The sequence below is a fragment of the Quercus suber genome, unplaced genomic scaffold (genome assembly GCF_002906115.3).
Source record: "Quercus suber isolate HL8 unplaced genomic scaffold, Cork oak 2.0 scaffold_26, whole genome shotgun sequence".
Taxonomy (NCBI): Eukaryota; Viridiplantae; Streptophyta; class Magnoliopsida; order Fagales; family Fagaceae; genus Quercus; species Quercus suber.
The window spans coordinates 1,380,661-1,404,384 of record NW_027069491.1 but is presented as its reverse complement, the minus strand read 5'-3'; the positions used below and the strand labels follow the sequence as shown (position 1 = coordinate 1,404,384).

The 23,724-nt window shown below is 33.1% G+C and overlaps 3 protein-coding genes across 4 annotated transcripts; 1 reads left to right on the top strand and 2 right to left on the bottom strand.

Moving 5' to 3' along the window:
• Positions 1-2,681: 2,681 nt before the first annotated feature.
• Positions 2,682-3,020, bottom strand: LOC136065125 (cell wall protein IFF6-like). The gene has a single exon (XM_065767869.1). It carries the CDS (start codon positions 3,018-3,020, stop codon positions 2,682-2,684), a length of 339 nt encoding a protein of 112 aa, XP_065623941.1.
• Positions 3,021-12,503: 9,483 nt separating this feature from the next.
• Positions 12,504-13,344, top strand: LOC112013832 (CST complex subunit STN1). The gene has a single exon (XM_024046214.2). It carries the CDS (start codon positions 12,673-12,675, stop codon positions 13,162-13,164), a length of 492 nt encoding a protein of 163 aa, XP_023901982.1. The 5' UTR covers positions 12,504-12,672; the 3' UTR covers positions 13,165-13,344.
• Positions 13,345-14,860: 1,516 nt separating this feature from the next.
• LOC112039323 (selenocysteine methyltransferase) lies at positions 14,861-19,821 on the bottom strand. 2 transcript variants are annotated; one of them, XM_024072191.2, is made up of 7 exons: positions 19,526-19,821; positions 18,096-18,152; positions 17,784-18,013; positions 17,386-17,515; positions 16,838-17,041; positions 15,804-15,875; positions 14,861-15,327 (listed from the first exon to the last, which is right to left on the bottom strand). In XM_024072191.2, exons 1-7 carry the CDS (start codon positions 19,721-19,723, stop codon positions 15,166-15,168), a joined length of 1,053 nt encoding a protein of 350 aa, XP_023927959.1. In that variant the 5' UTR covers positions 19,724-19,821; the 3' UTR covers positions 14,861-15,165. The 2 variants fall into 2 exon arrangements, with proteins under 2 accessions (XP_023927959.1, XP_023927960.1); XM_024072192.2 differs by having other exon boundaries at positions 16,961-17,041.
• Positions 19,822-23,724: the final 3,903 nt, after the last annotated feature.

Genomic DNA, 23,724 nt, shown 5'->3' with positions numbered 1-23,724 from the left:
TTAATTTGTAACTATTATCAATCTAAAATTTGGATAAAAGGTGCGTTTGGATACTGCTTATTTTGCTGAAAACTGAAAACAATAAAAAAATAATTTTCGGTTACTGTTCACACTAAAAAACACTATTCATATGCTTTGATACATTGTTCACATGAACAGTACACTAGGCGTTGGTCCAAAAAAAAAAAAGTCAAAAACGCAGAAACGCAGGGCTGAAGATGCAATCCAAACGCTTACAAAGTTCACTATTTTTTATAGAGTTATAACTATGAAATTTTTGAAACTCTTCCGCATTTGTTAGTTATTTATTTTGGGGAAAAAAATCGTTTTGAGGATAGTCTATATAATGTGTTGGAGCATTTTAATATTAAATAATTAAAATAAATAAATGTTATAACATAAATGTAAAGATATGAGAGTGAATATGGAAGANTATTGGAACAAAAGTTATGCCTGAATGAGCAAGTTATTGTGACAATTATCTCTTGGAATCTTTCATGAAAAATGTGTATTTTTGCCTTGATTTGATTTGGATACATGCTAGAGATTACTTGATTTTTCATATAACACGTGTCATTTCTTGAAAATTCATTTAGTCTTCCATTTTATTGTGCGTGTCCAAATTAATTAGGTCCCTTTTCATGTTGTGCTAATCTTCAATTAATTGTTACATAAATATACATTATGGTTCTTGTCATATGGAGGGCCAAGATCATGCCATATGGTAGCTTATGATGTGGTTAAGTGCCCAAAGTTATAGTATGTTCAAGAGATATTTTCATGCAAACTTGCTTCTCCAACTTTTTGCTCTCTCTGCTAGCACACTCTCCCCACACATTCCTGGGCATGCTGTTATTGAGTACTCTAGGAGTATACCCCCTCCCTCTCACATACTCCCTCCCTCTAACGCTTAATGTTAATTCAAACTTTATATCCCTAACATTAGTGCATCACGCAATTCTCTATAACTCATGTTTTATTCACATTAATTTGTAACTATTATCAATCTAAAATTTGGATAAAAGGTGCGTTTGGATACTGCTTATTTTGCTGAAAATTGAAAACAATAAAAAAATAATTTTCGGTTATTGTTCACACTAAAAAACACTATTCATATGCTTTGATACATTGTTCACATGAACAGTACACTAGGCGTTGGTCCCAAAAAAAAAAAAAAGTCAAAAATGCAGAAACGCAGGGCTGAAGATGCAATCCAAACGCTTACAAAGTTCACTATTTTTTATAGAGTTATAACTATGAAATTTTTGAAACTCTTCCGCATTTGTTAGTTATTTATTTTGGGGAAAAAAATCGTTTTGAGGATAGTCTATATAATGTGTTGGAGCATTTTAATATTAAATAATTAAAATAAATAAATGTTATAACATAAATGTAAAGATATGAGAGTGAATATGGAAGATGAAGAGTTAGTGAAAATGTTTAATCTCACATTGAAGAGAAGAGAGACTATTTTATTCTTTTTAATTGTGGTGATTAATTGGCTAATATGAATTATCTCAGATATTGGGCTAGATACATGCGCAAGGGAGAGGTGAAAGATGGAGGTGGAGACAAGTCAGAGACGGTCTGCACTGATTACAAAATTTAGCCAACCAAGGGCTTGAATCTCCTTAAAGAGAGTGAGTGTCGCGTCTCAGTCTAAATAGTGTTGTGTAATTTTTTTCATTGAATTAAAAATATTTAGAAGTACTATTCAATTTTTCATTATGTTATTTCCATTATTATTGTATTTTGCACTAACATAATGTTAATTTCATTGATCACAAAAGCAATCATTTTCCTTTACTAGTGGTTTGAGTAATATTTAAAAGATACTGATGGCCCAACTTGTCCAACATGCCTAGAGAGAGAGAGTAAAAGAAGATGGAGAAGAAAGGTGATGGTTTTACTCTAACACAAACCAATGGAGTGAAAGAAATTGTGAGCCAAATATAACGTACAAGCAAAGGCGTCCATATACAGTTATTATCAACAAGACTATATATACTGGTTACATTCAGGGACCCATTGAGCTCGTCAAATAGGACTTTGTTATGAAAGGAATTGTGAGCCAAATGAACTTGTGGAGTCGGTAGACATTTGACAAAATCACAAATTTTGGTACCTGTTGCGACGAGGATGGGTGTGGGACATTTAGACAAAAGGTATGTTCCTTGCTAGGTGATTATTATCAATGCAACAAAACTGACCTCTAATTTTTGTAAACATAATGTAAGATTGATCTAAAGAACTAAATAAGGTGAGCAATTACCTGACTGATTGATGAGACGTACTTGAGTTGGAAAATCTGAGAAATGTATTTTGATCATTATATTCTGTATATGGAGGCAATCCTGTTTATAGTCAGTGCAAACTTAAGTCAATTCTAATGCAAAATCACAATAACGTACAAGCAACATATGGGATTGTTAGAATCATTTTCTTATTTTGGTAAACTAAACTACCTGAAATAGCTTCTAGCCCTGCTTCAATTGTTGCAAGTTGATAATACTCAAACATGAAGCATAAAGGTATCCATCCCTCAAAAGAAATTGATGAATGACTTGTAAAGTTAACGATTGAGCTTCTAGTCCTGCTTCAATTGTTCTCTATAACTTTCACCAGTAAAATTTTATCTATCAATGAAAAAAAATTAAGTAATAAGGGTGCAGTATTGGGTTCTACCCGACTCCCTGAGCCACTGCGCTAGCCTCACCAACCCCATTTCCCGACCCATCTTTACTTCTTATACCATTCTCTGAGCTAGCCCCAGTCCCACTTCCTAAACCATTCTCTGAGCTAGCCCCACCAGCCCCACTTCCTTGCTCATCTTTACTTCCTAAACCATCCTCTGAGCCAACCCCAGCCCTAGCCTCATTTCCTGAGTCACTCGAAAAGTTTCCACTCCCTGAGTCCAGCTTATTTTGCTCCATCTCACGGAGGATGTGTTTGATCATTTTCATCAAACTTTCGAGCCCGTTTAAGCCAATGGTGGTGAAGAAACAACCTATAAAGACCATGAGGGCATAGTTCAACCACAGTTTTTTTTTTTTCAGTGGTAAAAAACCACAACCTTGATAAGCTCTATTTTCTATATATAAATTCACTCGATAAGAATTTAGAGAACAATGTTACATATATATAAAAGTCATAATCAGTGTTACAAGGTTGGGTGGTCAGTATTTTGTGCAATCGGCTAGCCCACACCATTTAAAAAAAAAAAAAAAAAAACCAGAAATACCCTAGTAAGCTTTGTGTAAAAATACCTCCATAGACAATTATTTTTATAAAAAAATATGATTTTATTTTTTTCGAAAAATTTAAACACTTACACAACCTCCGTCAAAATCAGAATCAGATAATATTAAGCTAAAAGAAAAGATTGGATTCCAAAGAGGAAGTTCTAGCACTAATTAACAAATTATAGACATAAACAGTGACACCATATACTTTACCTTTTCATCAGGGTTTTACCCCACTCTTCCTTGAGCTAGCCCCACTTCCTGAGCCAGCCTTTGAGCCAACCCCAACCAGCCTCCTCACCCTCACCTCATTCCTCCCCCCTCAACTACCCTGTCCCTAAAAAACTGTATCACACCTAGGTTAAAAAAAGCTTCCCACGGCCCCCAAACCTTGCTTAATAGGTTCTAGGTTGTTTTTACAACTGCTGAAATGTTTGGCGGCATGCATGGTGCTTTGGATGCCAAACTAGCCGTTTTGGTACTTAAAGCACTATGCAAGCTGCTAGAGATACTCACCTTTTTAAGGAAAGGCTTAGAAATATCAGAGCTAGAGGGGAAGCTGCTGCCGCCGTTGTCGAGGTCATGACTACCGCTGAGAAAGAGAAGGAGAAGAAGGGGTGAGGAAGAAGAACGAACTGCCGCCAAGAAGATGAGGAAGAAGAGAAGGAAAAAAAAAAAGGACATTTTTATTTATTTATATTTCTGTTTGACGTTTCAATTTATATATATTGTTTTATTTTGCTAAACGAGTTTATACAAAATGTTGTTTGTGTTGCTCAGATTTTGCTATTAACCTCTCTTTTTTAATTAGGGCATGATATATTAAAAAATGTGTGTTTTTTTTTTTTTTTTTTTTTTATATAAATAAAAATATAAAATGGAAACAATAATCAACCATGTTAACTTTTATAATTATCAATAAAATCATTAGTAGCAACTAAGGTTATCAGGATCGAGATCCTACACGGAATCGGTGAGAGGGTTCAAGAATCGGATCGTAGTATCAACATGAGGATTGTAAGATCATATTAAAAAGAATACTAAAAAATACCCATAATTATAATTCATAATATATATTAAAGAAACATTGAAAAAAAAGAAGTAATTTTTGACACAAATTAGGGAAATTACTAATAAAGTACCAAATTACAATCAATACAAGAAAAAGCCTTATTTCAACAAAATTTGTTGTTACAATAAACTTCAAATTGTTGCAATAACCCCTTTATTGAAATGAAAAAATTTTGTTGTTTACTGTTGTTATAAAATCTATGGCAATAAATTATTTTTATTATTATTAAAAATACTTTATTGCAACAAAAAATATTGTTGCTATAATTTGTTGCAACAAAATTTTTGTTACAATAGGTTACTGCAATAGTACGATTGATCATTATAAACAGCATTATTGTCATTATTAGCAACCACATGACTCGCATCATCTATTAGATAATCATCAAAGTATCTTAATATTGCATTTGGGCGTTCATTCAGTTCATTTTCATTGACACCACCAAACTTAGATTCATCACTAATAGTAGGGAAAAAAAAAAAAAAGGAAGTTTATATTTAAAGTTTTATCAATTTGGGCTAAGGCCACTAGCTAATCTATTTATTACATTTTTTTTTATATATCAATTTGGGGCATTTGGGCTTCATTTGGTGGCCCAAAAAAAGTTTTTTTTTTTTTTAATTTCCTTTATATCATAGAATCTTTAGTATCGTTATGGGATCGGAATCCTATAAAATCTTAAGATCCGAATTGGGATCCCACAGGGATTTGACCATGGTAGAGAGTTTAGTGAGATCCATAATGATTTAAAAATCTGGATCAGGATATTGATAACCATGATAGCAACATCCATCTTTCTTTTTTTTTTTTGGTTGCCAAAAGGTGAGAAAGCCATTTAGCCCATAACAAACATTAATGAATCTTACATTAGGTAAACTGTAAACTATTCCTTACCAGGTGATTATTATCAAATGCAACAAAACTGACCTCTAATTTTTGTAAACATATCATTTGGCAGTTCAGAGTAGGCTATACTCTTAAAACTTATAAAATGAGCGAGCATAAGGGTAGGTGGGCTTTAGACACACTTTTTATAATCTGCGTGGGCTTTTCCTTTTTTGGAACTGTGTGGGCCTTGCCTTTTAAGGATTGTTTAGGCATAATTTATTTGCATTTTAATGATTATTTTCCTTAAAAAATAAATAAAAATAAAAATAAAGGGTTCAGAGTAGAAATACATTTTAATAATTTTTGTAAACATAATGTAAGATTGATCTAAAGAAGTAAATAAGGCGAGAAATTAGCTGACTGATTGATGAGACATACTTGGGTTGGAAAATCTGAGGAATCTATTTTGATCATTGGATTTTGTATATGGAGGAAATCCTGTTCATAGTCAGCAAACTTAAGTCAATTCTAATGCTAAGTCACAATTAAGGGTGTAATTCGTGGTTACGCGTCAGGTTCGTGTCGTGTCAACTCATGAGTATCCGACTATATGAATCAACACTAACCCGACATGTTTATAAAACAAGTCAAGATTCTTCAACTCTAACACAACTCATTTATTAAATAGGTCACTGTTTATTAAATTTTATCAAAATGAAAAAAAAAATAATAATGAAAAAACAAACAAATAAAACAAGTCAAGATTCTTCAACTCTAACACAACTCATTTATTAAACAGGTCAATCATATCGATCTGTTTATTAAATTTTATCAAAATGAAAAAAAATAATAATGAAAAAACAAACAAATAAAAAAGTTTAATACAAAATTAAGAACTAACAAATAACCGCATCACAAATAATCATTCTAAACTAAAGCATATTTCAATATCACAAATAATCAATCACAATATGTCAAAGAAAGTAAACCACAACAACTAATAAGTTTATATACCTAGGCAAGATTGTCAAAATCGGGATCTTACGTAGAATCGTAAGAGGTAGGTGGGATCGTGGATCGTAGAATCAGATCATAGATCGTAAGATTCTACATATTTTCATATTTAAAAAAAAAAAAAAAAAAACACATTAATAAGAACTTTGTATGTTGAATAATCACATAAACTGTGAATTTATCTATAAAAATAAATAAATAAATAAAGATTTGCATTATATAATGTAATTTGCATATCTTACATCGCTACGTCTACTAACGAAACAAATATATTTACGTTTTGACCCAATGTACCTAAAAAGTTCAATAAATATTTAATTAGCAACCAAATACCAAAATATTTATCAATAATATGGAAATATTTTCCAAATTCTAGTTCCAAGCTCCAAGTTCTAAGTTTAAAATTTAAAATAAGTTATCAAATGGAAATTAGCTAACTAAAATATGAAATCCAAAAGCAAGATTAATATTAAAGTGAAGTGAACATTTAATTATTCTCATTATAGGGTTCTTATGACCACCGTCCTAATCATTATCAACCATTTTATCATCTATGTAGACATTGTATATTTGTATATTAGAGCTGCAAAGGAGATCAAGATACAACTTCACACTCAACTATTCAAGTTATGCCACTCAGCAATAATTACAGAGCGTGCTCAAAAAAATCAATCAATCAATATACAAATACAAGCATACTAATGAAATTATATATAAGAAAAACATTTTAGTAATATTATAACAAATATTAGTATATTGATAAAAAAAAAATTAACAACATTATAGCTTAAAATGTAGCAAAGTCAATATAAATTCTTCATTTAGAAATGATGAAGCATTCCTTCATTTTTATTACAAGTGAACTAAAAACTAGAAAACATTTGCTTAGGTTATAATAATTTTATAAAAAATAAAAATAAAAAGCCATACCATCACAACATAGGAAAAAAAAACCCTTAAAATTTCATCAAAATCAAAAATTTATCCCTTTAAAAAAAAAAAAAAAACTGATGTTTTGGTAGGATCAGTAAAATCGATAGAATCTCATACGATTTTACAATCCTACAGGATCCTACATACGATCCTAATGCAATTCTAAATGTTTTGGTGATGTGTGATCGTTAAATCGTGTTATCCTACAATCCAAATCACAATTTTGACGACCATGTACCTAGGGTTTGAATGGTATATTAGTAAAATGTTATTTAATTAAACATGTTGGACGAGGCAAACAAGTTTCATATGTTGGACACTAACTCAACCCGTTTATTAAATGGGTTAGTCATGTAACCCAAATATGACACGAACTCATTAAACCTGAACCTATAACCTGTTAATTTCATGTCGTATTGTGTCAGGACTACAGGTCGTATCCAATTTTACTACTCCTAGTCACAATAACATACAAGCAACATGTGAAACATTATCCCTCAAAAGAAATTGACATCAGTGTATCCGTGTGGGTATGGCAACAGCTCTTCAACCTCGATCCTGACATTGGAACAACTCATGCTTTTTCTGATCCTACTACGGTTTAAACTTTTTAAAGACTCAAACCTCTACAAAGATCAAAGAACGCACTATAAACTGGCCTATGATCCGAGAATTTTGACGCATAAATTTTATTCCTACTTTGAAATGTAAAAAGATAGTACCAGAATGTCTGTCTATAAAAACAAAAAAAGCCAAAGCCAAACCCAAACCCAAAAGCAGAATACAGTCTTTCCCTCCAAAACCCCTCTCCTTCTTCAACAACAACCGCAACCAGACCCATTAACCTTTTTAAATCCAAGCTGTTAACTAAAACCCAAAAGCAGGATACAGGAGGAAAGAAAAAAAAGCTTCTCTGTAATGGAACAGCTTCACCGACTCTACAATACCCATGTAAAGCTTTTGGCTTTTGACCTCCTCTCTCTCACCCAAACCCCTTCTCATTCTCCCTCAGACCCCATTTCCTTTTCTCGCGGAGGCACCTTTTTTTCCCGTGCCGAGACCGTCGGCACCATCACCTCCCGGGAACTCAAACCTAACAAATTCCTCAAATTCACTGTTGATGATGGCACCGGCTGCATTGTCTGCGTCCTCTGGCTCAACCACCTTGTGTCGCCTTACTTCTCCCGCTGCAGCCCGCCAAGTGTTCGTGGGCCTTGGATTTATATTTTATATCATTTCTTTAAAAAAAAAAAAATTGAACTAATCATTTCCTTTACGTATAATAATAGATATGTGATTATCAAGAATATTGTTTAAGGATTGTTTAGGCATAATTTATTTGCATTTTAATGATTGTTTTCCTTAAAAAATAAATAAAAATAAAAATAAAGGGTTCAGAGTAGAAATACATTTTAATAATTTTTGTAAACATAATGTAAGATTGATCTAAAGAAGTAAATAAGGCGAGAAATTAGCTGACTGATAGATGAGACATACTTGGGTTGGAAAATCTGAGAAATCTATTTTGATCATTGGATTTTGTATATGGAGGAAATCCTGTTTATAGTCAGCAAACTTAAGTCAATTCTAATGCTAAGTCACAATTAGGGGTGTAATTCGTGGTTACGCGTCAAGTTCATGTCGTGTCAACTCATAAGTATCCGACTATATGAATCAACACTAACCCGACATGTTTATAAAACAAGTCAAGATTCTTCAACTCTAACACAACTCATTTATTAAACAGGTCAATCGTATCGATCTGTTTATTAAATTTTATCAAAATGAAAAAAAAAATAATAATGAAAAAACAAACAAATAAAACAAGTCAAGATTCCTCAACTCTAACACAACTCATTTATTAAACAGGTCAATCGTATCGATCTGTTTATTAAATTTTATCAAAATGAAAAAAATAATAATAATGAAAAAACAAACAAATAAAAATTTTTAATACAAAATTAAGAACTAACAAATAACCGCATCACAAATAATCATTCTAAACTAAAACATATTTCAATATCACAAATAATCAATCACAATATGTCAAAGAAAGTAAACCACAACAACTAATAAGTTTATATACCTAAGTAAGATTGTCAAAATTGGGATCTTACATAGAATCGTAAGAGGTAGGTGGGATCGTAGATCGTAGAATCAGATCATAGATCGTAAGATTCTACATATTTTCATATTTAAAATAAAAAAACACATTAATAAGAACTTTGTATGTTGAATAATCACATAAACTGTGAATTTATCTATAAAAATAAATAAATAAATAAAGATTTGCATTATATAATGTAATTTGCATATCTTACATCGCTACGTCTACTAACGAAACAAATATATTTACGTTTTGACCCAATGTACCTAAAAAGTTCAATAAATATTTAATTAGCAACCAAATACCAAAATATTTATCAATAATATGGAAATATTTTCCAAATTCTAGTTCCAAGTTCCAAGTTCTAAGTTTAAAATTTAAAATAAGTTATCAAATGGAAATTAGCTAACTAAAATATGAAATACAAAAGCAAGATTAATATTAAAGTGAAGTGAACATTTAATTATTCTCATTATAGGGTTCTTATGACCACCGTCCTAATCATTATCAACCATTTTATCATCTATGTAGACATTGTATATTTGTATATTAGAGCTGCAAAGGAGATCAAGATACAACTTCACACTCAGCTTTTATTTTTATTTTTTATAAAATTATTATAACCTAAGCAAATGTTTTCTAGTTTTTAGTTCACTTGTAATAAAAATGAAGGAATGCTTCATCATTTCTAAATGAAGAATTTATATTGACTTTGCTACATTTTAAGCTATAATGTTGTTAATTTTTTTTTTATCAATATACTAATATTTGTTATAATATTACTAAAATGTTTTTCTTATATATAATTTTATTAGTATGCTTGTATTTGTATATTGATTGATNATTTTATAAAAAATAAAAATAAAAAGCCATACCATCACAACATAGGAAAAAAAAAACCCTTAAAATTTCATCAAAACCAAAAATTTATCCCTTTAAAAAAAAAAAAAAAAAAAACTAATGTTTTGGTAGGATCAGTAAAATCAATAGAATCTCATACGATTTTACAATCCTACAGGATCCTACATACGATCCTAATGCAATTCTAAATGTTTTGGTGATGTGTGATCGTTAAATCGTGTTATCCTACGATCCAAATCGCGATTTTGATGACCATGTACCTAGGGTTTGAATGGTATATTAGTAAAATATTATTTAATTAAACATGTTGGACGAGTCAAACAAGTTTCATATGTTGGACACTAACTCAACCCGTTTATTAAACGGGTTAGTCATGTAACCCGAATATGACACGAACTCATTAAATCTCAACCTATAACCTGTTAATTTCATGTCGTATTGTGTCAGGACTACAGGTCGTGTCCAATTTTACTGCTCCTAGTCATAATAACATACAAGCAACATGTGAAACATTATCCCTCAAAAGAAATTGACATCAGTGTATCCGTGTGGGTATGGCAACAGCTCTTCAACCTCGATCCTGACATTGGAACAACTCATGCTTTTTCTGATCCTACTACGGTTTAAACTTTTTAAAGACTCAAGCCTCTACAAAGATCAAAGAATGCACTATAAACTGGCCTATGATCCGAGAATTTTGACTCATAAATTTTAGGCGTAAATGCACTTTTAATTCCTACATTTTGACGTTTTTCCATTTTAGTTCTTACATTTTATTTTTTCCACTTTTAGTCCCTAAACCAATTAACACGTTCCATTTTAGTCCTTGAAGCACTATTCCGTCAGCCAACTAACGGAGAAACTGACCTGAGCATTAAAATATTATTAAAAAAATTATTTAACATTTTTTAAATGCCAAAATTAAAAAAAAAATAATTACTCAATTAAAATTTTTTTTTTAAAAAAAACAAAAAAAAAAAATATTTTCTTTCAAACAAAAAAATTTACTTTCTTTTAATTAAAATAAATTTTGTTATTCCAATTTTTTTTTTCCAGAAGAACATATTCATGTCTTTATGTTCTTCCCCGTCTATGATTCATATTCTTACTAAATACAAAAAACACAAACTCAAATTTAAACATTAACACAAGATCACAAACACAAAGAACACAATAACAAACATAAACCAATTAAAAAAAGTAATTAAAATTTTTTCTTTTTTTTCTTTTCATTATTTTCGGAAGAACAAAGTAACATGTTCTTCATGTTCTTCAGGAAAGAACATGACGGTTGCCCAGAAAATAAACGTGCAAAAATTCATTCAAAATCCCTTTCCTCCACTGAATCCTCTAACAAATCAAACCCATAAACCTAGAAAAATAATAAAATTCACAGGAAAAAAACAAACCCAGAAATTTAAAATAAACACAGCAGCAACCCGAAACCACCAAACCCAATCAAATCTCATCCACCCCTCTTTTCACTTTCATCCACTTCTCTTTTTTTCTCTCTAGACCATTCCCCAAAATCAAATCTCTCTATCTCTCTCTCTCTCCAAACCCAATCACTCACTCTCTCTCTCTCTCTCTCTTTGTGGTGAGACCCAAATTCCCAATCGATTCGCAAATGCCGCCTTCGAACAACAAATCGATGATGATGAACACCAGACCAGGAAGAATCGGCGGCAACTCCGACGAATCGAAGACGCCAGCTACTCCGATGATGATGAACAACCATGCCAACGACATTGCGGACTCAGATCTCATGGATCTCTTTGCCCAGTATGGTGTGCTCGATTGCGTCACCTCCTACTCTTCTCGCAGCTATGCTTTCGTCTTCTTCAAGCGAATCGAAGTCGCTAAGGCTGCCAAGGATACCTTACAAGGCGTCGATCTCCATGGCCACCATATCAAGAGCGAATCGGACTCCGAGGCAGGGATTGGATCGGGTGGGGCCGACGCCGAGGAGGAGGAGTCAGGTTCGAAGATCGAGCGCTAGGAGCCAGGGTTGAGCGAAGTGGCGTTTTTGAGATCGTGTTCTTTGATTGCTGGGTTGCTGGGTCTTTGAGATCATGTTCTTTTGGTTGCTGGGTTGCTGGGTTCTTTGATTCAGTGGGTTTCTATTATTTCTACAGTAACATTAAATTGAGTAATTAATTTTTTTTTTTAATTTTGGCATTTAAAAATGTTAAATAATTTTTTTAATAATATTTTAATGCTCAGGTCAGTTTCTCTGTTAATTGGCTGATGGAATAGTGCTTCAAAGACTAAAATAGAACGCGTTAATTGGTTTAGGGACTAAAAGTGAAAAAAATAAAATGTAGAGACTAAAATAAAAAAAAAAAATCAAAATGTAAGGACTAAAAGTGCATTTAAACCTAAATTTTATTCCTACTTTGAAAGGTAAAAAGATAGTACCAGAATGTCTGTCTATAAAAACAAAAAAAAGCCAAACCCAAACCCAAAACCAAAAGCAGAATACAGTCTTTCCCTCCAAAACCCCTCACCTTCTTCAACAACAACCGCAACCAGACCCATTAACCTTTTTAAATCCAAGCTGTTAACTAAAACCCAAAAGCAGGATACAGGAGGAAAAAAAAAAAAGCTTCTCTGTAATGGAACAGCTTCACCGACTCTACAATACCCATGTAAAGCTTTTGGCTTTTGACCTCCTCTCTCTCACCCAAACCCCTTCTCATTCTCCCTCAGACCCCATTTCCTTTTCTCGCGGAGGCACCTTTTTTTCCCGTGCCGAGACCGTCGGCACCATCACCTCCCGGGAACTCAAACCTAACAAATTCCTCAAATTTACTGTTGATGATGGCACCGGCTGCATTGTCTGCGTCCTCTGGCTCAACCACCTTGTGTCGCCTAACTTCTCCCGCTGCAGCCCGCCAAGTGTTCGACTAATTGCCCAAATGGCGAGTCATTTCGCGGCGGAGGTTAGGCTTGGGGTAGTGGCAAGAGTACGTGGGAGGATCACGAGTTACCGTGGCGCGGTGCAAATCACGGTGTCGGATGTGGTGGTGGAGAGGGACCCCAATGAGGAGACATTGCATTTGTTGGAATGTATGAGTTTGGCAAGCAAGTGTTATAATGTTAGTTAGGCCCTCTTAGAAGGTAGTGGTCATTCATTTTAATGTTTTTTTGAATTTGGTGAAATGGGTTTTATTTTTTAATTTGATTTTTACATGAAAAGTTTGAGTTACATGTGTAGTTTGTTAAAAGAATTAGTTCTTAAAATTTTCTATTTGGGTTTCATTTTTAAGCCTGGTTTACGATTCTTATTGAACCTATTGATAATTATTTACCATTCCAACTTTTAGAATGTTATTGGGTTTTAAGCTTAATCCTATAGAATCTAACTAGGAATTATGATCATTGGTATGAATCTCTATCTTGGGCAGTGCTAACATGAATTTCAACTTATAGTTGAAATTCTTTATTATATTTGCATTATTGTCCCTGCGTCTCTTAGAGGTGGTATCCACATTAGCCTTTGACAGGTCCCTACCAAGATGATGGTTGAGACTTTCGAGAAATCTGGAGATGTGTTTCTATTTTTTTGATAAATAAATTGAATGTGTTTATCTTGAGAAACTTTTGAGTAATATTTGAAAGATACAGATGGCCAACTCGTCCTACATGCCTAGAGAGAGAGAGAGCAAAAGAAGACGGAGAAGAGAGATGATGGTTTTACTCTAACACGAACCAACAGAGCGAAAGAAACTTCCATTATAAAATAATAATTATTTTATGCATCAAATATATATTAAGACTCTCTATTGTTTACGCGAGTCCATCATTTGTTTGAATGTTTTGGTTTGGAGGAGGGGAAGGTTAGAGCAATATACACGATGGAAGTTGCAATGATATTTTACAGTGAATTGGAAGAAGAAAGGCATATTTTTGTACTATAATTAGTAGATGATGCGCAACAAAATCTTTTTGTTTAACATGATATTTTACAGTAAATTGGAATTTTCACTTTCCAATCTATGCAAAATGGCTGTGTTTTAAAATGTCCCATTGAAGGAAAAACTCCATTGTCATGATGTGTAGAGTTGAAGGGATTGTCCACAGATCAGATTGGGTGGGTTGGAGTGGACTGGACCGGTTAGCAGATCAAGAGTTTTTTATTATTATTTTTTTCATATCTCTATTTAAAGCATTCAGCACCTAAAAAGAAAAGAAAAGAAGAAGCAATAAGAATTAATCACGTGTTAAGTCTTTTCTGTAAAATGTGAAGCACCCTTTAATTGTCTCTTTCATGCGTAACTAAAATGTGAAGCAATTGAAGGAAAATATGGATGGCAAATTCAGCCAAATTGTTATCGAAATCCAAAGATACGTAAGCACCTATTTCCACTCTCTCTCTCTCTCTCTCTTTCAAAAAAAAAAAAAAACACCAATCCTTGTGTTGTAATTTTTTTTTTAAGAAATAGTTTCAACCTATAGCTTACTCATGTTATTAATTTTTTTTTTTTTTTAATAAACCAATAACATGAGTAAGCTCTTCATATACACTAAAATCATGAATGTCCTCAACACGTAATCATGTAATGGAATTTCAATTTTAATAAATTAATATGCTTCATTTAAGTACCAAGCACTAACATTAGAATCAAGTCATTGATTCGTGCATTTGTATTGTATATGCATAGCAATGTGATGATTTTATTTTTCCTCTCTCAATTTCATGTTTTAGCTTACATATTTCAGATCACATTACTTTGGCTCAAAGAATGTGTGTGTGTGTGTGTGTGTGGGGGGGGGGGGGGGGTGTGGTTAGAGAGCAACATCTAAAAAATGATGAATGAATGTCTCCAAAGTCCAAAACGGTTCGTATAGTTAACTAAACTTTCTGTTTGGCTCAAAGAATTAAAAGAGGTGAAGTATTGATGACACATTCAGATGTTCTTTCTATTTTGGCTCTAAGATTCAAATATGCAAGCTCTATGAGGAAACTGCCTCATCCTCTAACAGCTTGTACAAGGCCCTCCTTCCCAAAACAAGCAGAACCCCTTTTTTTATAGGAGATAGAGCAAGCCTTTCCACCATCTGCAATAAAGAGATTATGTTTCGCTCTCTTCAAGTCAGAGCAGTACCTATGGCGGTAGAGCAGGAGCAGATCTATTGGAAAGAGTCCTATATATGGCTTTAATGGTATTTGGAGTTGTTCTGCAACAACCTCCCACAAGGGAAGCCCCAACCTCACACCATCTGTTTACATACGAGACAAAATCTTCATCTGAAACGCCAGTATTTTGCTGCAATGAAAAAACAAGATCTAAGGTAGTGTGGGTGTGACAGTATACAAGAATAAGGTCAAGAATGTATTTATAAGCTTTCATTGAATTTGGTTTGAAAAACATAAAAACAACCAGGAAGCAGATCATGATGTGATCAATCATTGATATGCTTTTATTCATTAGGATAAAAAAGTAAATTTCTGTGCTAATCTAGTGAATTTGGATTTTGCCTTCATTACAATACAAAAATAAGTGAGAATAGAAGTTTTTCCGATAAAGTAGTGAAGTAGGTCTAAAGTAAATTGTTGCATCAACCACAGGCACAGCCTAGATTTCTGAAAATTGGTATAGAGTAAATACAACTTTAACCCTCTTCTCAAGTAAGATTATATTTTGCTGGGAAAGATTTTCACACTCAAAACTTCATTAAAAAACAAGAGTTCTAAATGTAGATGTAATATTTGTACAAGTGCAGCAAAAGAAAGTGAACGTACCACCCATTGTTTTTGCTCGGCATCATATCTTTCACCACTATTTGGATATATAACTATTGGTTTTTTTGATACCTGAAGGAATTGTTCAAAATAATAAGGTTTAAAAATCCACTAGGCAGAGTGACGTGTAGGAATGCAATCATGTAGAGATAAAAGATTCAATTGGAAATTAAATAAAGTACGTATATATGTCATATGATTCTTCACAAACAAGAAGTTAATTCACTGAAACAAAGAAAATGGACTACAGATCGTTAAAGCATGCAGAGTGAATGGGGTATAGGAACATGGTATGCCACCTATCCAGAACATGGAAGAATGAGGGTACACTTGCATACATTTTATATATTGTTTAATGAGAATTTAATATGAGACAAGGTAATCTTCAATTTTAAATCTTTCTAAATTAAGCCTAGTTTTCTTTGCAGAAACTCTATAACAAGGGAAGAAAAAAAAAAGATAAATGGACTGAAAATTAGCAAAATTGGAATGTGAGTGTAACACATATGGACCCAGTAGTGATTTGTTTTTTTGATCAGAAAAAGTAAGTAATTCATTGAAAGATGAAGAATGAGAGCTGCAGTATACAGGAAGTATTAGCATACTACATTACAGATCAGAAAAAAAATAATAATAAAAGTCAGCAGACAGTGATACTATCTATCAAGGACAATAAATCTATCCCAGTATGTGATTTGTTATGGTAGTAATCTATTATATGTTGGCCTCACAGGTCCAAATTAACTGCCCATATAATTAAATGATGTTTTTGCCAACTCAAATGATTACGTTAACCTCCATCTCTACAGAGAGTCAATAAACCAATAAATAATGGTATAATCTAGAAGAACTAAACTGTTTTATGCAAGATTTTATATTAAAAGAAAGAACAAAAAGGTCAATAGGTGAAATGGCTCTTAAGAACAGAAAAAAGTTAGTCTCATGCTCAGCTAAAAAAAAATAAAAATAGAGACAAATAAAACCCAAAGCAAAATAAGAAATCAACAAAATGAACAGCACCATAAAGATGATACCTTCTTAATAGATAATATAAGTTCATGAATTAATCGAGGAGGGGTACAGTTGATTCCCACTAAAACAACTTTCTTGCATGATTCAGCAATGGATGCACATTCAAGAATGGAATCGCCACTAACCACATTAACACCATTTTTAGAATTGAAACAAAACCATGCTGGAATCTTTATGTCTTCTTCCTCCAAAATCTCTGCATAAGCCTGCATGAACACCGAGGTTTCAGAACAAAAGCAAGAAGTGAAACACCATAGTTACGCCTAAATCCATTGTTCTCAATAAAGAACAGCCTGGGGGTTTTGGTGGTTGGGGGGGAGGGGGAGATCTTCGATTGCTATTAAGAATTAATCATTCTCTACCACCACAAGCTTTGAGCGTCCATCAAGAATTTGACTGATGACCCAACCCAAATAATGGGCACATCAGTTCGAGATATCAGTCAGTATCAGTAGTATGAAGCCAACAATAAAATAATATAGGCCTTTATTAAATATCTGCTATGAGGAGATTATAATGTTACTGAAAACCAACAAGAATAGGCAAATACCTGAGCTTCTAATTTATTAGGAATTGTCTCAAATGCAATTAGGTCAGGACTTGATTCTGCTAGGACTTGAACCCTTCTCAGATGAAAATCTTTCAAAGTTTCTAGTGTAATTGCATCACCATAGTCCCCACTGTTAAGAGTACATAAGAAGAAAAAAAGACATGATCATTGAATTGTCAATTTGGAAAACAATTCTGAACTCACAGAAAGAACAAGTCTGCCAAACTTCGATATAGAAGCATGTGAGGCAAGAATAACGAAAAGGGTACAATGTTATGCCAATAATACACATAAAGGAGGTTGTTAAAGTTTAACCAGGGACTGCTAGATATAGGAAATATCAAAGCCAAAGAAAATTGCAGCTCATGCAATTACTTTAAGCGCACTTGTTGACTCACCTGTACTCAGAACCATCAGCCAAATAAGCCCCATAACTCCCCACAGATGCCGCAACTAAGATTGGGCGACGTTGGAGAATTCTTCCAACTCCAGTGTCATTAGATGAACATTCAGCACATCTGTTATAATAATAATCACGTGCCTCAATGGCGATTTCAACACTTCTTCTAAGCAAGTTTTCACCCTCTTCTCTAGAAAAGCCTTTAGCCTGAAAGCCCTGAATTGTGGCCTGTGCACATATGGATAAACTTGAAATTCATTTTGGGTAAAGAAAAGTAATAGTGAGATTATCATTATTTAATGGAACCTACCTGATAAGATGCTGTTATTATAACATCTGCACCAGCTTCTAGGTAGTCAAGGTGTACCTGCACCATCAAGAAACTCAAATGAGTTACGCAAATAAATGAAAAGAGAAATTTTAAACATAAATCAATTTCCACTTAGGATATATATTCTAAAGTGATCCCTTCCCTTCTATCATACTTTATATTTTTTGATAGGTTATATCATACTTTATATAATTTCAAGCCTAAAAAAAGCTGAGATCATAGTACTTTGTCCAATTGTGAAATTTTGAAGCCAACATTTAATGTAGAGTATTTTTCATCTGAAGAAACATCTCCAAATTAACACTTTACAAATGTTTTAATTACTTTAAAATTTTTAACTGATCATTTTTCACCTTATAACAATGGGTAGATTGGTCTGATTAGTTGATCAAGTGCAATAAATAAGAAAAGAAAAAAAAAAAAAAATCTATTGTATGAGTTTTAACTTTCAAATATTTTTGCACCCTCCTAAAATTTTCATCAAAACAAATAGTTCATAAAACACTTACGCAAACTTTATCAGATGCTGGATTTGCACCAGAGAGTAAGAGTCAATACTTACATGGAAAGCTGCTATTGGTTTATACAAGTCACAAGACTGACTTAAGAGAGAAAAGACAAGCACAGTTCTTGAAACTGATTTTCAACACCACATGGTGGTCCTATCATATGTTTAATGCTACACCTATAGCAATGAAAGTCTGCTACAAACAAATCTAAAAAGCTAACTGATTCAACAAACAGAATCTCTAAGTGTCAAAGCCGTGCCCATTTAACAGTCCAAGTTCATAATTAACAGTCCATATCCATAAGTTCCAATGTTCCTTTCCTTTCACCACAAATTTTACAAACCATGTCCACATTGTATCCCAAATCTTCACACAAACTGCAAAACCTAAGATCCAAGCAACCTCATCACCATACCAATAACATTACCCCCCCCCCCCCCCAAAAAAAAATAAATAAATAAAACCCTTTTAAATTTCTAAAATTTCACACAACCATAAAGTTGGGTTTTTTTTAATATAAATAATTTTCCTTTAATATTTACATTCTCAATTTCTCTCTTACTCTTTTGGACCCCCCAACTAATAAATATTATCAAATTCAACCTTTCCTAGTCATTACATACTCCCATCTTAAAAAAATAAAAATGATTAGTCTCTTTTGGGCCCCAACTAATATATATATCTAAAAATTCAAGATTTCCAACTGCCTTATATTCTCCTATATTTTCACCAACCAAATTAAGGAGAAAATTAACTATTTTTCAATTTGAATTTGTTATATGTCTCTCTTGGATTGCATTACATTCAACGCAAATTGAGATAAGAACAAATACAAATACGAATACAGAAGCCAATTCGGACACATAAATATACGTATAAATATACGGAGAGAGAGAGGACCTGGCGAATGAGATGAGGAGAAGAGAGGAGGCATTTGGCGCTCCAGAGTGGATCGTTGAGGTCGGCACCGTGTCGCTCCAGCTCCGTCGCCAAGCCACCGTCCACCACCGCCGCCGCTCTTCCCTCACTTTCTACAAACTCCCTCATCAAATCCCACTGCGACTGTGACGACGACGTCGTTTCGATGCCGAGTCCCATCACTTTATATATCTATCTCGCTCGCTCGCTTGCTCGAGGCAGTTTCAGTTTCAGCTTCAGCTTCAGCTTACCTTGAAGTTTATTATTATTTTTTTTTTTGACAATGAAAATAAATAAATAACAACTTTGAAGTTGTTATTTATTTATTTATTTTTTTTTTTTTTTGCTGAATAAACATCTTTATTTCTCATAAGGAATCCACGTCTAGTACAGCATGGAACTCATGGGCCTTTGCCCATCCCTTTCCAAAGCTTGAGCCACTAACAAAGATGGATCAGAGATAGAAACAGGCCCAGTATTGTTACAAAAAGCAGCCCAAAGGGCTGGCAAATGAGCTGAGAAATTACTCTCTCTTTTCAAAAAAAAAAAAAAAAAAAAGAAACATCATCAAACATATTACAAAGTGCTAAAATATTCTGCAATATTACATCTATAGTCCATTCAGATGGTGACTTTTTGTCTTTAAGAGGAGTTATAACATTCCAAGCATCACCTTCTATTACCACTCTTTTGAGCCTAGCTTCAATTGCTTTATTAACTGTTGCGTAGGGCTTTAGCTTCACCCTACAAGGGGCTTCCCAGGTCCAAAATGTCAATCCAAGCCAAAGCAACTTTGCCATGATTGTCTCTGTCCACCACTGCAACTGATGTTTTATTCTCTCTTATGGCAGCATCAAAATTTAATTTCACCCAACCAGCTAGAGGAAGGGTCCAATTAGACTCAATCAATTCTAGTTTTTTCCCACGATCTTCTTCCCAAGTTGCTTTTTGTTCGTTAAAAGAGCTCTGAATTTTCCTGGCTAGGTCTACCACCAAATCAATATCTTTGCCCAATCTAGCCTCATTCCTCTACATCCAAATCCTGTCACACACAATTGAGGCATATAATTGAAAATGATGGGAATCCTCTTCCCTTATTCCAAATATCACTTTGGGGTCAATGATGCATTTTACCCATTCTATAATATCAATATGAGATAAATTAGACATATTTAAAGGCCATGGAGCCATAAGCCATACCTGAGAGGCCCACAGACATTGGAGGAAAATATGTTCAATTGTCTTAACCGCATTCTTGCATAAGAAACACTCAGTGGATAGGATATGAAGTCTTTTTTCCAGCTCCTCACCTACAGGGAGCATCCTCCAAGCAATCTTCCGCAGGAGATTCTTAAATCTGGCATGAACCTTAAGTTTCCATAGACCTTTCCATTCTTTGATACTAAGAGGATTTGGGCCAGTTAACTGGGGTTGGATGATTGACATATAAGCTGACTTGACTGAGAAAGAGCCCGATTTTGATAAACACCAAAAAATCTGGTCGTTTTGTTGGAGATGTTGAAGATTGATCTTAAGTATTTTCATCACTGTCTCCATATCAAATAAATTGAATAGCTTACCATGATCTCATTGTCTTGAGTCATGGTCAATGAGACCAGCCACATAAACATCATTGCTACGCATACAAGCTACAACTTTGTATAATCATAATCATAATCCTTTCTATAAACAGTAACACTCTATTTAAGTAATACCCAAAAATAAAAAATTATAAGTGATTTTTTTTTTTTTAATAAACTAATTGAAATTTTGACATATCCTTGTGAATGGTGAAAAAAAAATGTTATCTGCATTTCCATCACTCACACACACATCACTTAAATGAATTGTGAAAAAAATTGTGTAATATATATTGATATCAGTTTAGATCCTAACAACAATTAAAATAAGTAAGATATTAAGAGAATTTGCTTTGATGGTGTCAAATCATTTATAGAAAGGATAAGATTTAGTTTTAAGGAAATCTATAAGAGTACTTGGTGTGGCCCATACAAAGTTTCTCTACAAACTAGTTTGGAGAGAAACTTTTTAAACTTCTCATATATTTCATTTTTGTGTGTAAATTTTAAAAATTTAATCGTTGAATTTCATGTTCCTTATATTCTTAACATCCATCTCAAATTTCGCTCAAATTGAATGTTATTTACTATTTGATCAATAAACTTATTTTTTACACATAGTTTAAATTAGAAAAACTTAAAGTTTTTACATTTGTTTGATGCAATAGCAATTGATCTTTGATTTTCTTGAAATTTTGCAAGCATTAAGGATATGATAAGAACATGCAATCCAACAGTTAAATTTTCAAAATTCACACTCAATATAAAGATATATGACGAGTTTAAAGGGTTTTACTCCAAATTAGTTTGGAGAGAAATTTTGTTCTGTGGCCCTATACTCTTCTACCATGTCCCCATCATGCATACACACTTGTCCCATGTAACTTTTGTCATGATCACTCTCATGTGTTATCTAAATTTTTAATCATAATCAACCTGTTGGAGCATTTTTAATATTAATTAATTAAAATGGATTTATATTACAACATAATTGTAAAGATGTGGGAGTTAATATAGAAGATGAGGAATTAGTAAATATATTTAATCCCACATTAAAAAGGTGAGAGACTATGTTATTCTTTTTAATTGTGATGATTAATAGGCTAATATGTATTGATTCAAATATTGGAATAGATATGTGCGCAAAGGAGAGGTGAATGGAGGGGGTCCAAACTAATAGTCCATTAAAGAGAGTGAGTATCGCGCCTCAGTTCAAATAGTGTTGTGTAATTTTTTTCTTCAAATTAATAATATTCAAAACTATTATTTAGTTTCTCTTTGTATTATTTCCATTATTATTGTGTTTGCACCTACAATTTTAAAGTCACCTACATCCTTACTAACAAGAATCCTTCAAAGGTTTCTATCGATGAGATGAGTGAGGAAGAATTTCGTCCCCATCAAGAAAAAATAAATAAATATATAAAAGATGAATATAACTATTGCACTTACCTTTTGAATTGTCTTGTCGATCATTTCTATAATTGTTGCGATACAACTTATAATTCTACCAAGAAAATATGGAAAGTTTTACAAAGTAAGTATGATACTGAAGAGGCTAGTGCAAAGAAGTATGCTGCCAATAGATTTTTTTCGCTACCAAATGGTGGGTGGGAATTTGGTGGTGGATCAAGCACAAGACTTTCAAATGATCGTGGCAGAATTAAGATTCGAAGGCATAAAGATTGGAGATAATCTAGTGGTAGCTGGCATAGTTGATAAACTACCACAATCTTAGAGGGAGTTCAAAAAGACTTTGCGGCACAAACAAAAGGAAACATTCTTGGAGACTTTGATCACACGCATCTGTGTGGAGGAGGAGGCTAGAGGACAAGATGCACCAATGACATAAGAGAGCAATGGTAATTCCACCATAAAGGTAAACCTTATTTCAACCAATAATAATAGACCTTAAGGAATGGGAAACCTGAATAAAAATAACAAAAGGAATCAAAGACCCCATTCAAAAGATCCATTTGATAGATCTCGTTTTGTCTGTGGTAAGAGTGAGAATATTGCTCGATTTTGTAAATTTCAGAAACGTGAATTTGTTCTGCAGGCTAACATAGTCGAGGAGCCTTTAATGGCTATGATTACAAACATAAATTTGGTGCAATATGTTGAAGGGTGGTGGGCAAATTTTGGTGCTAATAGGCACATTTGCTATGACAAAGATTGGTTCAAGGTGTACACTCCTTGTGAAGAAGAAAAAATGGTTATACTTGGTGACTCTAGCAAAATCAAGGTTCTTGGGAGTGGTGAGGTCGATTTGAAATTCACTCCTAGACATGTGCTAACATTGAAAGATGTGCTTTATACTCTGTCCATGAGGAAGAATTTGGTGTCAAGCTTTTTGTTTAACAAGACTAGCTTCAAGCAAACTATGAAATCTGATAATTATGTACTCACTAAAATGAGATTATTTGTGGGCAAAAGTTATGCTTGTGATGGAATGTTTAAATTAGATGTTGAGAATAATAAAGTATCTACCAATTCAATTTATATGCTTTCTTCTGTTAAGTTTTAGCATGCTCGTTTGTGCCATATAAATAATAAAAATGTGGGAATCATGAGTAGTTTTGGATTAATTCCAAGACTGTC

Bases quoted from the DNA above. Each gene is read 5' to 3' on its own strand.
- LOC136065125 (XM_065767869.1), bottom strand. From the start codon at position 3,020: ATGGTCTTTATAGGTTGTTTCTTCACCACCATTGGCTTAAACGGGCTC.
- LOC112013832 (XM_024046214.2), top strand. From the start codon at position 12,673: ATGGAACAGCTTCACCGACTCTACAATACCCATGTAAAGCTTTTGGCT.
- LOC112039323 (XM_024072191.2), bottom strand. From the start codon at position 19,723: ATGGGACTCGGCATCGAAACGACGTCGTCGTCACAGTCGCAGTGGGAT. The intron at 17,042-17,385 runs GTATTTGCCTAT...GTGTTCATGCAG, and splicing joins CTAATAAATTAGAAGCTCAG to GCTTATGCAGAGATTTTGGA. The intron at 15,328-15,803 runs GTACGTTCACTT...TTTTCATTGCAG, and splicing joins CCGAGCAAAAACAATGGGTG to CAAAATACTGGCGTTTCAGA.